The sequence below is a fragment of the Ixodes scapularis genome, unplaced genomic scaffold (genome assembly GCF_016920785.2).
Source record: "Ixodes scapularis isolate PalLabHiFi unplaced genomic scaffold, ASM1692078v2 ptg001152l_1__unscaffolded, whole genome shotgun sequence".
Classification (NCBI taxonomy): Eukaryota; Metazoa; Arthropoda; class Arachnida; order Ixodida; family Ixodidae; genus Ixodes; species Ixodes scapularis.
In genome coordinates, this window is record NW_024610105.1 from 1167720 (window position 1) to 1181445 (window position 13726).

At 46.6% G+C, this 13726-nt stretch overlaps 1 protein-coding gene across 1 annotated transcript in view; it reads left to right on the forward strand.

Annotated features, from left to right (window-relative positions):
- Window positions 1-13726, forward strand: part of LOC115320859 — a 120623-nt gene that overhangs the window by 99718 nt on the left and 7179 nt on the right. Inside the window, exon 12 of the mRNA XM_040209978.1 lies at window positions 2747-2894. Within this exon, the coding sequence (XP_040065912.1) occupies window positions 2747-2894 (148 nt within the window). The remainder of the gene's footprint in view (window positions 1-2746; window positions 2895-13726) is intronic.

Consider the following 13726-nt stretch of genomic DNA (forward strand, 5'->3'; position numbering starts at 1 on the left):
CCCCCCCCCCCCTCTCAAAAAAAAAAAAAAAAAAAAAAAAAGATAGATTTTTTGGAATCGACCAGCCACAGTCGGTTCCGAAAAATCTATCTTTTTTTTTTTTTGAGAGGGGGGGGGGGGGGTGTTTTCCTTGTTAGCAGGGTTTGAGTGCCTGTTTCATGGATTGGAAAGGGGTCAGTTTTTGGTTGGTATGAAAGGAAGGGAGGTAGCATGTGTCATTGGTTCAGTTTGAGATGTCCTTGATGGAGTGGAGAGGAGGTGTGTCGACCTTTGGAGAGGAGGGTTGTTGTGTATATATAAGAGCGGAGGTGTTCAAATAAACTAGAAGCTGTGTTTGAGACTTGTTGTTGTTTTGTCCGTTTTTTTATTTTTCCGTGTCTCCGGTTTACGATGGAAATTCCTGAACGTTGTTCCTTCGATAGCTTAGTTGGTAGAGCCGTTGACTGTGGAAGAAAACTTTCCATCCCTTAATAGGCAGTCTTCTACACGTTACTGGGAGAAAACTAATAGAATACTGTTATAATTACTCTCGGTTAATAAGTATTAAATTATATTACCCATTTAACTGACAAAAAAGAAGTAATTGGCCGTTACATGAAAAGTACCCGTTACTTTTCCGATTAGATAAGAAGTTTCAAACTACTGAATTGCCTACCGATTTGAAAACGGGTATTTTGTACGGTTTTTTACTGGAGAAGAATAGCCGAATTACAGACTATTTATTTTCTTGATCAACCAATTTTGGTAAACAATCCTTCCGCCGGAGACATGGGTCGAGGATTCCTCGGTAGGAAACTTGTACGAACAAAAGACGCCATTAGCAAAGGAAGGGAAAAAAATAGTAACCGTTAGAAGTAATTTTAATACTTCTAAATATAATCAGATTACTCTTGTGATTACTTACTAATTACTTTATTCAAACGATTATAAAAGTACTATAAAATGTAATTGATTACGAGTAATTTGATTACCTGTAATAGTACCGCACTAGTCTGTCCATGGGTCGCTAGTTCCAATCCGGCTAGACGGCGGATGGTATTGTTTTGATATAAACTCAGTGGCGGCAGGAGTGGTGGAGTGCGATCATGTAATTGATGACGTCATCGGGGTACTCGCGGAGAAGGCCCATGCAATTACCTAGAGACATTCCCCACCATAGGCTTACTCTGATGTATGTACGCTATTGGTTCAGCTGGCACTAGTGTACGGATACACATTGAAGCATACGGAAACCTGTCTAAAATTGACTTCCGTTCATGCATTTCTATGACAAAGGTGGGGTGCATTATGTCTTTCTGCGTTTATTATTAAATAAAATATTACAAATATTTATTTTCTCTGCAATATTTCATAACATTTCTCTGTCGTGTAGATAAAAATATTTGGTAGTTACTGTTTTTTTTTTCTTTCAAAATAAAGGTTTTAAATACCGTGTGAAATTATCCATTTATGTACACCGACGCTGCTAGCGCAAACACCGCATCAGGATTTTTCTGCAGGAGACTTACGTGCCAAAGTAATGAAGAACATTTCGAAAATTAAGAGACGTCAAGAACTAAGCAATAACAATGTCTCAGTACCTACCGGCGCATGTAAACGATAACAATAAAGTGAAAGCCAACTAACCATCGCCATTTACAATAAATAGCGCTCGTTTTATTTTATCTACTTATGTGTGGGTGCAAGGAAAGTTTTATCTAAATTTCGTTCCATTTAAAGTCCAGACGCAGCCAACGCAAGCTGATGGAATCAATCAGAAAGCGTAAAAAGCTCATCATCATAGCGTTCGTCATGTTTTTGTGCGTGTTCTGTCACCGCTGAACCAAGCATAAACAGAAAGGCTAAGTGACTTGCGTTTTTGACGCTCCTTGGACGTCCCAATAGCTCGTAGCGTCGGCTGCGTCTGAACTTAAGCTGAAACAATCTATAGCGCTCAATGCATCATGTCTGCATGCTCCAAATATTTGTACATGGAAAACGCCGGAAACATCTTATCGCTAGATAATTTCCGCACAGTAATAAAAGATACGCACCGAGTACTTTAACTGTCAACGTGCTTTAACCACTCGTCAATGGGGGCTATTTTATTGGCATAAAAATTCGCAGATTATAAATATTAGCGTCAACGGGACGCCATGGCGCTATCTAAAAAACCTCTACGTATTTTTAACTGTTATTTTTGCTTAGATTCGTCTCTTTTCTTTACATACTTGATGTGGAACGTGTTATATGGCCCGGAATACTGGAAGTTAAACATGACTGTTGCTAAAGCAATGGCACGCTTATTAAGTTAAATCATTTACCAAATATACGTTACGACCTAAGTAAAAAATGTAACTTATCTTATTCCCCCATAAAGAGACCAAGTGCACGCGCGTTTTCCCATAGGAACGCGCAAAAGCACCACAAAAGTGGACTGCTTGCTGTCTGCTTCAATTTAAAACCGGAAGTCCCATAGACAATAGCGCCAGTTGAACCTTTAGCGTACATTATAACTATATGGTTCCAACTAACGGTTGCCGCTTCGTTCATGACGCATCAAAGGTTTGCAAGTTGATGAACGAAGTTGTCCAATTTGGTTCAAACTAAATTTAGCAATTATTTTCAGAGCAAATTACTACTTTGCAATGCCAGAATGTCGATGCAGTATCCATCTCTGAAGGTGCTCTGACCTAGCATGTTATCTTCTACTCAACAGCGCACAAAATAAAACATGATCTTTATATTATTTAATGTATACTTGCAGACTCGACTTATTTAAATGCCTCTTACAAGACACACACATGGTTAAGGAAGAAACCAAACTACCAGGATATTTTATAAGTGCAAACGATACTTGTAAAGAAAGGCTTAAAAAGAGGGGAGATGACGGATATCATAATGAAGCCGATCAGGTAAGGTCGTATACACATAATTCAAAAAGAGTAATACATTAATATGCATATCATCGAGTTTGAATAACATTCTCCTTTTAAAAGCAATAAGCGTCAAGTAACTACTCACGCGACAAAGTCAATTACTGCAGTTTCTGTGTCTGAAACTGGCGCTTAGTCCGCAGACATGGAGTATGCTATCCCAGATTGAAGACGAAATTAAACTAGAACACTTTGTTCAAGCTTTCAGCATATGTAAAGTTGAGGAAAAACATCGATGATATCAGCACATGTTCATCAACAGTCGGGCAACTTGTCCGTTGGCTCTGTTGCTTAACAGACCTCTCTCATTGCGAGAGCGTCAACATAACATAAACAGTAAAAATTTCGCCTCAGTGTCACAGCTGTCAGCAGCAAAAACTTCAGCACCTTGTGTTGGACTAGGCGTGCTGCCCGATCCGTCGAATGAGAGAATTTTGTGCCAACACAATCCGGAGTGCTTCAATTGTGAAGCGTCCAATCAGCAGTAGCGTACCAACTTATTTTTGAGTGGAGGGGGCAAACCAGACCCCCCCCCCCCCCCCCCTCAGTGCCGGGGGCGGTGCCCGTGGTAATTCTTGGCCGCCACCCTCCAGTGTTTGCTTTGCCCAGCGGTGGCTGTTTCGGGGGGGGGGGGGGGGGAGGGCAAAATACATGCTTTGCCCCCCACTTTGAGGGCAGGGGGTGCGAGCGCCCCCCTTCCCAGCCCCCCCCCCCCCCCCTGGTTTTTACGCCCATGCCAATCCGTCATGTGTTTCTTTCTAAAAATACAGAAAGGCTGGCATTTTCTATTTAAATATCCTAGTTAACGAGATTTCAGCCTGATGTGCAGCTGAGATACTTTAATGAATGTGTACGGAATTGAGGAGAACGATTGTGAAAAATGTCACAGCTACTAAGAGTTGAAATTAGAATTCCCGACAATGATCGGCCCACATACTGCCAGAATAATAAAAATGGAAAGCCTGCTTACTTGTTGAACATATGTTAAACATCACCCTCAAGACTGACCGATACAAAGGTCGGACCATGGAAACGACAGCCGACATTAGTGATTGTTGACGCTCGATCATGAAAGCGGTCGCTGGAGGCACGTAAAATTTTTTTAAAAACCTAAGAACTTTTATAAAAATAAAGCGATCAGAAAGCACGCAGGGAAGACAAGTAGACAGCATTGAAAAGTATTTATTACACCGATTTTCGTACCGGTGAAACATACGTCAGTTTCATATCATTGTAGCTTAGCGCCTCGCACACAAAACAATTTGTGGCACAGTTTACGACAGTGTCTCTTACACAAGAAATTTGAATTTCAAGAATCTCAAGACGGCTTCATGCGCTGGAGTTAGTTATAGAACTAGCAAATATATGTATTGTTTTTCGATTAGGACTAGCTGCCTCGTCAGCGAATGAAGATAATTTTAATAAAATAAGGAATGCAAAAATCCTTTTAATTTCGATCGCTACAGCCAGTCTGATTTGTGAGATCGTCCCGCACTGATGTTTCGCTTTTTGATAGCGCTAACACCTTGTAGAGACATATTTCGAGCGACGACACCTCACGCAAAGAAAGGTAAAAAAAAAAGAAAGAAATGCTCTTCGTGTTGTCAGCACAAGAACCACTAAGTTAGTTACGCTTTAAGGTGAGGAAATCCAGCCGTCTTGTGGCTTCAAATCATGGTTGCCAGTTATCTGAAGCGTTATCTGAACTCACAGGAAACGCTTTTCGTCTTTCAGAAATGTAAAAAAAGTTCGCGACAGAGCAATACAATACCCCCGAGCTTCCTAACACCGTGCCTAAAGCTGAGGAAGTCGTATTTTTTAATTGTGACGATGGGCAGTTGTGTTCGCTCTGCATTAAGCACCAAGATGGAGGCGCCCACTAGCAGATCGGAGGACGGAGTGACAATACTCTAAGCAAAAAGCATTTAGTGGCTCTAGGCATCACCGTTAGCGCGGTGAGACAGGGTAGTCTCCGATTGCCAGAGAACACGTTTACCGGACGACAAACATTTGTTTCTTCAGAGCTGCTATCGCCTCAATGTGGTAGGGTCGAAGTAGACATGTTGCCTTTGTGTTGACAAAGAAAGTTGTCCAACTTTTTCCTCAATGTGACAGTGCCATTAATAAACCTGGTGCCCTGTGCCTTCTTAATTTATTTTGTGATATTTTTGTTTTTTTCAGACGTTCGACAAATGCCCCTTTACTGACACTCGTGGCGGTGTGATGATGTTCTCTTGTTTTGCCGGTGTGTAGATAACAAAATCTTGGTATTCAACAAATGTGTTGATAAGCAACCTGTCACCTGGAGGTAAGATTGGCTCACAAAAGATCGAGAGGTCAAAAATAAATTGATCATGCCTTGAACCAATATCGACCGTACGGGTAGATTGGCGGTACATTTCCAGGATCCAGCGAAAGTACGGCCGCGGTAGTGCAGCCAGCCAAGTAATTTATTTATTTATTTTGGGTTGGGAGGGGGGGGGGGGTGCAGGAGTGCAAAGTGTAACGATTTGAGCTGCTTGGGTTTTGCCATGAGTCTTTGACGGCCTCTTGTGGCGTGTCCCTGGCTACGTCAATTACACACCTTGCATCCTGATTGCCCTGTCGTACAAACCTTAACCAAGAGGCATCCATCAACATGGACTTTAAGTAGATCGTAAGCTAGTGCTTCGCTTTCCTATGGGGAGTTGGAGCCGTCTTTAAGTTTCGTCCTCAGTCTGTACATTGCATAACATCCAGCCTTATGCTGCGGGGACTAGAGAACCACACTGGGTCTGCGTGGCGAAAAACATATTTGAAAAAGAAACTTGAGTAGAGACTTTTTAATAATCAGCTGCGCGTTGCCAAGTTGGTATAATTGGCACTGGAACGCGTTCAGGGCATGCACAGTAGATCTATTTTGTAAGATATCAGACGCCGGGAACGTGTCTACACTCGAGCGACTCGATATATTTTGACTGAGTGACAATCGCTGAAAAAATGTCTGGACAGTACAAAGTGAAATATATTTTCTTAAACATGCACAGCCGTACTCACCAGACGATAACAAAGTGGCTGGATTTTCAGAAAGTAAAACCAAGGTTCCCATATGTTCGGAATTCTGGTTTATAGAATGAGCAGTTTGTCCTAGACCTCTCTATTTTCAGTGAGCCGATCTACATTCGCTGGTGGCGGGTAGCTTTATAGAGAAGTTTTTTTGTGTGCTGAGATTTTGTTATCCAGACACAGGTGACACAAGCGCACATCGTACCGCCACCATATGCGGCTTCGGTGCTCGGAGGCATGAAAAAGAAAGTTTTCTGTCGTAAGATACTGTAAAAAAACAATACGTTAGTAAGAAACCTGTGGAGATAAGGATGATTTGATAAGTTGATTGCATGCACTTTGACAAATACACTTATATTGGAGAGTAAAGCTTTCAGTACGATGTTGCTCTGTAGCGATCTTGGAGCGACTGATTCAGAACGACCCTTCCAAGCTTTGAAGATTTGAGTGTACCAAATAGGCGATTGCCATGAAGGCGGATACTATCTTTCTGTGGCGGCCGTTGCCAGGTACGTTCGTTGGATAGCCTGTACAGTTGATTGAATCGGTAATGCCCTGGTTGCCGCTGAGTTGCTACGCTCATCCGAGGAAATAATCACGATGGTCACGCCCTGCAACGTCGATGCCACCCCTTCCGTGATTTTGAATTTACAGCCTCTGAAGGCACTTACGCTCCACGTCGTGGTGCCCAACCAAACCTTGTCAAGGAAGATCATCGACGCTCTTGCCGGCATCGTCTGTCTTCCGCTTGTATAATGGTTCATCACCTTGAAGGTAACGTATTCAGGGGCGTCGTACGTACTTCCACCGCCATCACTCAGCTGCAGGCTCATTGTGAACTTTCCATTTGCGGCCAGAAGAGATCTCTCGAGTCCTGGGTTCCGCGTGTAACGCGGATTGCCTGCATGTCTCTCCCCGGATATGGGCAAGGCGAATACCCCGTGCGGGCGCTAGCCCCTCACGTCAAGCTCGTGAAAATTGAACGGCCAACAGACATCGCCAGACCCACATTTTGCAATGGTCTCCAGATAGTGTGGATAAAAATGTGACCGGAAAAGCCTGTTCCAAACTTCGTTCGGATCCTGGAGCATCGAGTAAAATGCGTCTATGCGGACGTCATATGAGTCTGCAGCAGATGCAAACTGCTGGGTCACTACCGCTACTCGTGTTTTATTCCTTTCTCTGTTCAATGTTCGACCTTAGGCCACGGGACAGCTGCGTACTCTGGGCTTTGTAGACGCTGTGCTGGAAACCACGCTATGGCACTCTGCATCTTCTAGAATTCGTTTGTGGCAGTCGTGACAAAGACGTCCGTTCATATCTGCCCCAAACCCCACGGCAATGTGAGGACTTGTCGGTAACGCTTCCGGCAAGGAACTCCGAGTCAGCCATTTTAACAGCGACGAAAGAAAAATCTTTGCTTTCAGTAGAGGCTGCGCAGTCCGAACGCGGCACCGACGTCTCCTGCCACGAGCAGCACTCGAGACGACGCTTCCCGCAAGTCAGCGGAGTTCCCTGAGACAACCGGCGACTCCACCCCAACCTTTATCGCTTCCAATACAGGCTGCACAAAAGACACGTCAAAGAACGAAAAAACAAAATTAAGCAAAAGGGGAAAGCTCGGCTTCAGATGGCATCGATAATTTAGAGACTTTCACTATCTTTAATTCAACGAACAGTACTCTTCTTCTTTGTGATTTTTTTTTTATTCTACGCATTGCACCTGTGATGTGCGCGGCTGAGAACCATCACCGGGCTACGGATGTTTTCGCCATGACGTGGCCCCGCGTGCCACGAGATATACCGTCGACGGCCGGAGGAAAGGCACAAACGAAAAAGAACGAAAAGAGGGAGAAGAAGACAAGCGGTCTGAGGAGCTGGCTGACCGCTGAGTTCGTCCCGGTTCGACTAGGCCGGGAACTCAAGAATGCGATGGCCTGGCCACCGCTTCCGCTGAGTGCGTCCTGGTTCCACAAGGCCGGGAACTCAGAGACTCGTCAGCCTGCCCTCCGCCCTCGCTGGGTTCGTCCGGACTTCTGAAGACCCGGAACCCAACACTCCGCCCGCTCAGCCATCTCCACCTGCGCAACGACAGAAGGCTCCAAGAGCCAACGTATGACGAACATTTTTTATTGTCATTAAGAACTGTGGAAGCCGCGTGTGTAACGTCTACTGATATCACTGTTCTTAATATGTTTGTAGAACCTCTGATATTACCATCGCTGTAAATATTTTTCTTTATATCTTCTTTGTTTAAACAATTCTCAAAGCCAACGGTCTCGGTCTCATTATTTATGACACGACATCCCCACGAACCTACGACAAATTGGCGTCCGCGACAGGACGAGACTGTTTGAGCATTGTCTAAATAGGAAATAGACTATGAGTACGAAAGAATTGATCGGCCTTGGAGAAAGCTTGGGGTTGCGCAACGTGGAGTTCAAGGCATGGGTGGAGTCTGAACAGGCGGAGGAAAAGGAGAGAAAAAGGCTCTCACGTGAGGATCGCACAGCCGGGAGAGGGGCGACAAAGGTGAAGTTAGATGCTGATCGCGCGCTAGCCGAGTGCGCACGAGAGGCGACAAAGGAGAAGTTAGCTGGTGAACGCGCGCTAGCCAAGTGCGAATGCGAAACTCTGTTACAGAAAGTCCGGTTGGCAGAGGCCGAGAGTCAAACCAGAGTAATGGCAGCAGGCGACCGAGGGGCGGATGGAGGCGCTTCATTGCTAATTAATCCGCACAAGATGATCCCACCCTTCGATGAACGACGGGATGATCTCGACGCGTATTTGAAACGCTTTGAACACATCGCAGCGGGATACAATTGGCCGAGAGAAAAAGTGGGCCACAGCTCTGAGTATGGGTCTCAACGGGGAGGCTTTGAAGGTCTTTGGTCGACTCGGTCCGGAGGATTCGATGGATTATGAGAAAACGAGGTTAGCGTTGCTGCAGCGTTTTTGTTTCACCGCGGAGGGGTACAACGAGAAGTTCCGCGAGAGCAGACCCCAGGACGGTGAAACCGGAAAATATGCGGCAAGAATTGCCAGTTTCTTTAAACGCGCGGTGGAACTTCCTGGCACGGCGTCTACCGTTGAGGGGCTACGAGATTTAGTCATTACCGAGCAGTTTCTTTACAACTGCCGCAGCCGACTAGCGCTGTTCCTCCGAGAGAGGAAATGTAAGACGCTCAGCGAGACGGCTGATGTGGCGGACAGTTTCCTGGAAGCCCAGCGACAACGCAACCTGCTCGTATTTCGAGAAAAGACTGAGGTGGGGGACATAAGAGAAAAGGAAGTAAACACTACCAACAAACCTCAGGTCAAATGCTTTGTTTGTGAAAAACCGGGACACAAGGCATCCGAATGCCGTTCAAAACCGAAACAGCTGTACTGCATGTACTGTCGTCGGACAGGCAACAATATCAAGGCATGCACGAAAAACGGTAACGACCCAAAAGAGGCGTCCTCTTGTGTGTCTCCTGGGAACAAGAAAAGCCAAGCACCTCAAACCTCGGAACCCAACCCTAAGCCACCAGGAGGCGAAAAGACCATCGACGTAGATCGAGGGCGGCTAAAGGCGACGTATGACATGCCTGTTTTAAAAGGTACACTTGACGGCCAGGCTGTCTCCGTATTAAGGGACACCGGTAGCAACACCATGGTGGTGCGTCGCTCGCTCGTCCCGGAGGCAGCACTCACGGGAACTACAGCCACGTTGTTTTTGGTAGATGGCCGTAGCATTGAAGTTCCTGAGGCGCAAGTGGATATCACCTCCCCCTATTTCACGGAACCGCAGTGGCTAAGTGCCTGGACACTCCCCTTTATGATGTAATAGTCGGCAATGTTCCCGGCTCGCGCGACGCTCATTGGAATGAACCGGTGGGGACCGCTAGACATCGGGGAAGTAACGCCATGGGGGACGAAAAACCGGAGCAACTTGTCCCGACTCCGAAGCTGGCCGGAGCAAGCGTTACAAAGCAACACCGAAATGCCCTCAGCGTCGGCATTGGCGCAATGCAGGTGACCAGAAGAGCCTTTCAAGACTTGCAAGAAAAAGATGAAACTCTAGAGAACTGCTGGCAAAAAGTAGGAAAGGTATTCCCGGGAAAACGAGACACATCTCATGAATGCGTAGTAGAGAAGGGAATATTGTTTCGCTGCTACCAGCTATCTCCTGGCAGAACCTTGAAGCAGGCAACGCTACCTAAGTCTCTAAGGACTCATGCGTTGAAGCTAGCTCACGAGAGTCCAATGGCAGGCCATTAAAGCATCAAGAAGACTCTTGACCGTGTCCTTACGGGACTCTATTGGCCCGGGATCCAGAACGAAGTTCAAAGATACGTGAAGTCATGTGATACGTGCCAAAGAACCTTTCCCAAAGGCAAGGTAGGCAAAGCCCTACTCGGGCGTATGCCCTTGATTGACACACCATTTGACCGCGTGGCGGTAGACATCGTTGGACCGCTGGCGCCGACCTCAACAAAGGGAAACCGGTACATTCTAACCTTGGTTGATTTTGATTCACGTTATCCAGACGCTGTGGCACTACCCGGAGTGGATTCGGCGACGGTCGCGGAGGGACTCGTCCAAATGTTTTCACGGATAGGATTCCCACGCGAAGTTCTCTGCGACCGCGGTACATGCTTCCCTTTCGACCTGATGCGTGAAGTTAACGATCTGTTAGCCGTCAAGCAGCTAAACACAACACCCTACCATCCAATGGGTAACGGGATGGTGGAACGGTTCAACTGTACCCTGAAACAAATGCTGTGGAAGTTATGTCAAGATCAACCGAAATCATGGGACCGGTACCTCGCCCCGCTTTTGTTTGCGTACCGGGAGGTGCCACAGATTAGCCTTGGATTTTCTCCTTACGAGTTAATCTACGGACGCCACGTGCGCCGACCAATCACGGTACTCAAGGAATTATGGACCGAGGACGACCTTGAAGGCGAAGTCAAAACAACGTACGGCTACGTCATTGACTTCAAAGAACGACTGGAAGAAACAATTCAGCTAGCCCACCAAATGTTGGCCCGGGCACAAGTCACCCAAAAGAAATACTACCTTCGAAACAGTAGAGCACGACAGCTCAAATTGGGGGATCGGGCACTTATCCTTCATCCGACAAATCACAAAAGCTACTGATGTCGTGGAAAAATTCCTTTTCAGTCATTGGAAAGAAAAATGACTTCGACTACTGGTTAGACCTGGGGCACTCCGCGAAGCTGTTTCACATGAACATGTTGAAACGCTATGAAGAACGTCACCTAGAAGCTATACCGCAAAGTTCGTCATTCATCGTCATCGAGGAAGCAGAATCAGAAGCACAGCTTCCTACCTTTATAGCGGAAAAGAAAACCGGGTCTGAAGCCGTTGAAGTGTCCGACCGCTTGGATGCGAAACAACTGGGTGAAATTCGAAGTCTTCTAACTGCATTTGAAGATATCTTTTCTGAAGTCCCAGGGAAGACAAATCTCTTCGAGTGTCGGCTGGACGTGATGACCCTCCGAGGTCATAAACACACCTCAATATCCTCTTCCCTTCGCATTGAAGGATATCGTAGAAAATGAGGTGGACGAGATGCTGAGGCTAGTAGTCATCGAGCGCTCACGCTCACCATACAACTCGCCTTTGGTGCTGATAAAGAAAAAAGATAACACCTATCGCACGTGCATTGACTTCCGCCGCGTCAACGATGTCCTCATCTCGGACGCAGAGCCCATCCTAAGGACGGACACGGTGTTCGCGGAGGTTGGAACAAAACAATATTTCTCCAAGTTTGACCGCACCAAGGGATACTGGCAGGTACCCTTAGCAGAAAGTTCACGACCCAAAAACGGCTTTCTCGACACAGTCGGGGCACTACCACTTCACTTTCATGCCATTTGGCATTAAGACTGCTCCCGCAATATTCACCTGACTCATGAGGACGCTTCTCCAAGGAATTCCTAACGTGGTTCACTACCTGGATGACGTGCTCGTGGCAACAGCCACACGGGAAGAACAGATACAAACTTTGCGACAACTCTCTGACAGAGTTCGTGAGGCAGGCCTCACAATCAAACCGCAGAAATGTGAGGTCGGAGCAACCGCAATTTCTTTCTTGGGACACCGTTTCGGAGACGGTCAGGTACAGCCGATAGAAAGCGGGGTGGCGAAGCTTCTGAACGCCCCAAAGCCTCAAACCAAGAAGCAGGTGCGTTCATTCTTAGGACTAGCGGGTTATTACCGCTACTTTGTGCCAAACTACGCCGGGAAGGCCCAACCTCTGGTACAGATGACTCGGAAGACGGAGCGAAATAAGGTCGCGTGGAACCCCGAGAGAGAAACGGCTTTTGGGGAGCTCAAGATGACACTAGCGTCTAATCCAGTGTTGAAGGCGCCGGACCTCCAGACGAAATTTGTGCTACGAACGGACGCCTCCGACACCTGCCTAGGTGCTGTTCTCACGCAGGAGCACGATGGACTTCTTCACCCGGTGTCTTACGTCAGCCGACAGCTTCTGCCGCGCGAGACCCGATATTCAGCCATAGAACGCGAATGCTCGGCGTTGGTATGGGGCGTGGAGAGGTTCCACCTCTATCTTTACGGGACATCTTTTGTGGTTCAAACCGACTACCAGCCGTTACAGTATCTCACTCAAGACAGACACCTGAACGAAAGAGTTCTGCGATGGAGCCTGTCCTTACAAGAATATTGCTTTCGTGTGGAACATATCAGAGGCTCCGAGAACGTAGGTGCGGATTACATGAGCCGCCTAGTCTAGTCTAGATAAGGTAAGGTTTACGTTCGGTGATGAATGCAAGCGGTCTGAAATATTTGTCCGTCAAGGGTTTTCTGTGCACATGTATTGATATGTGTAAACTTCGCGCACCTAACATAATCTTTTTTCTGGAAAAAAAAAAACTCGTAAAAAGGGACTCTTGTGATGTGCCCGGCTGAGAACCATCACCGGGCTACGGATGTTTTCGCCATGACGTGGCCCCGCGTGCCACGAGATATACTGTAGACGGCCGGAGAAAAGGCACGAACGAAAAAGAACGAAAAGAGGGAGAAGAAGACAAGCGGTCCGAAAAACTGGCTTACCGTTGAGTTTGTCCCCGGTTCGATAGGCCGGGAACTCAAGAATGCGCTGGCCTGGCCACCGCTCCCGCTGAGTGCGTCCTTGTTCCACAAGGCCGGGAACTCAGAGACTCGTCAGCCTGCCCTCCGCCCTCGCTGGGTTCGTCCGGGCTTCTGAAGACCCGGAACCCAACACTCCGCCCGCTCAGCCATCTCCACCAGCACAACGACAGAAGACTCCAAGACCCAACGTATGACGAACATTTTTCTATTGTCATTAAGAACTGTGGAAGCCGCGTTCGTAACGTCTTCTGATATCGCTGTTCTAAATATTTTTGTAGAACCTTTGCTAATACCATTGCTGTAAATATTTTCTTTATACCCTCTTTGTTTAAACAATTCTCAAAGCCGACGGTCTCGTTCTCATTATTTATGGCACGACATCCCCACCAACCTACGACAGCACCCTTCAATTTGCGAAGTTTTGAAAGCAAGAAGCTGGAGTAATTCACTTGGCAAGCTCTACTAGAATTGACATCTTGCTTCCAGAGGAGATAATTGCTTCCAAATAAGTTCTCAAGTGTTCAATTTTATGACTCGATTTCGAGTTGATTCGTCTTTTAGTCTCAGGACGCGGCCGGCATGTGGCGTCAGAATAGTTGTTTTGCGTAAGCACCTTCTTGAGAGTGATTTTTTTTTCATTA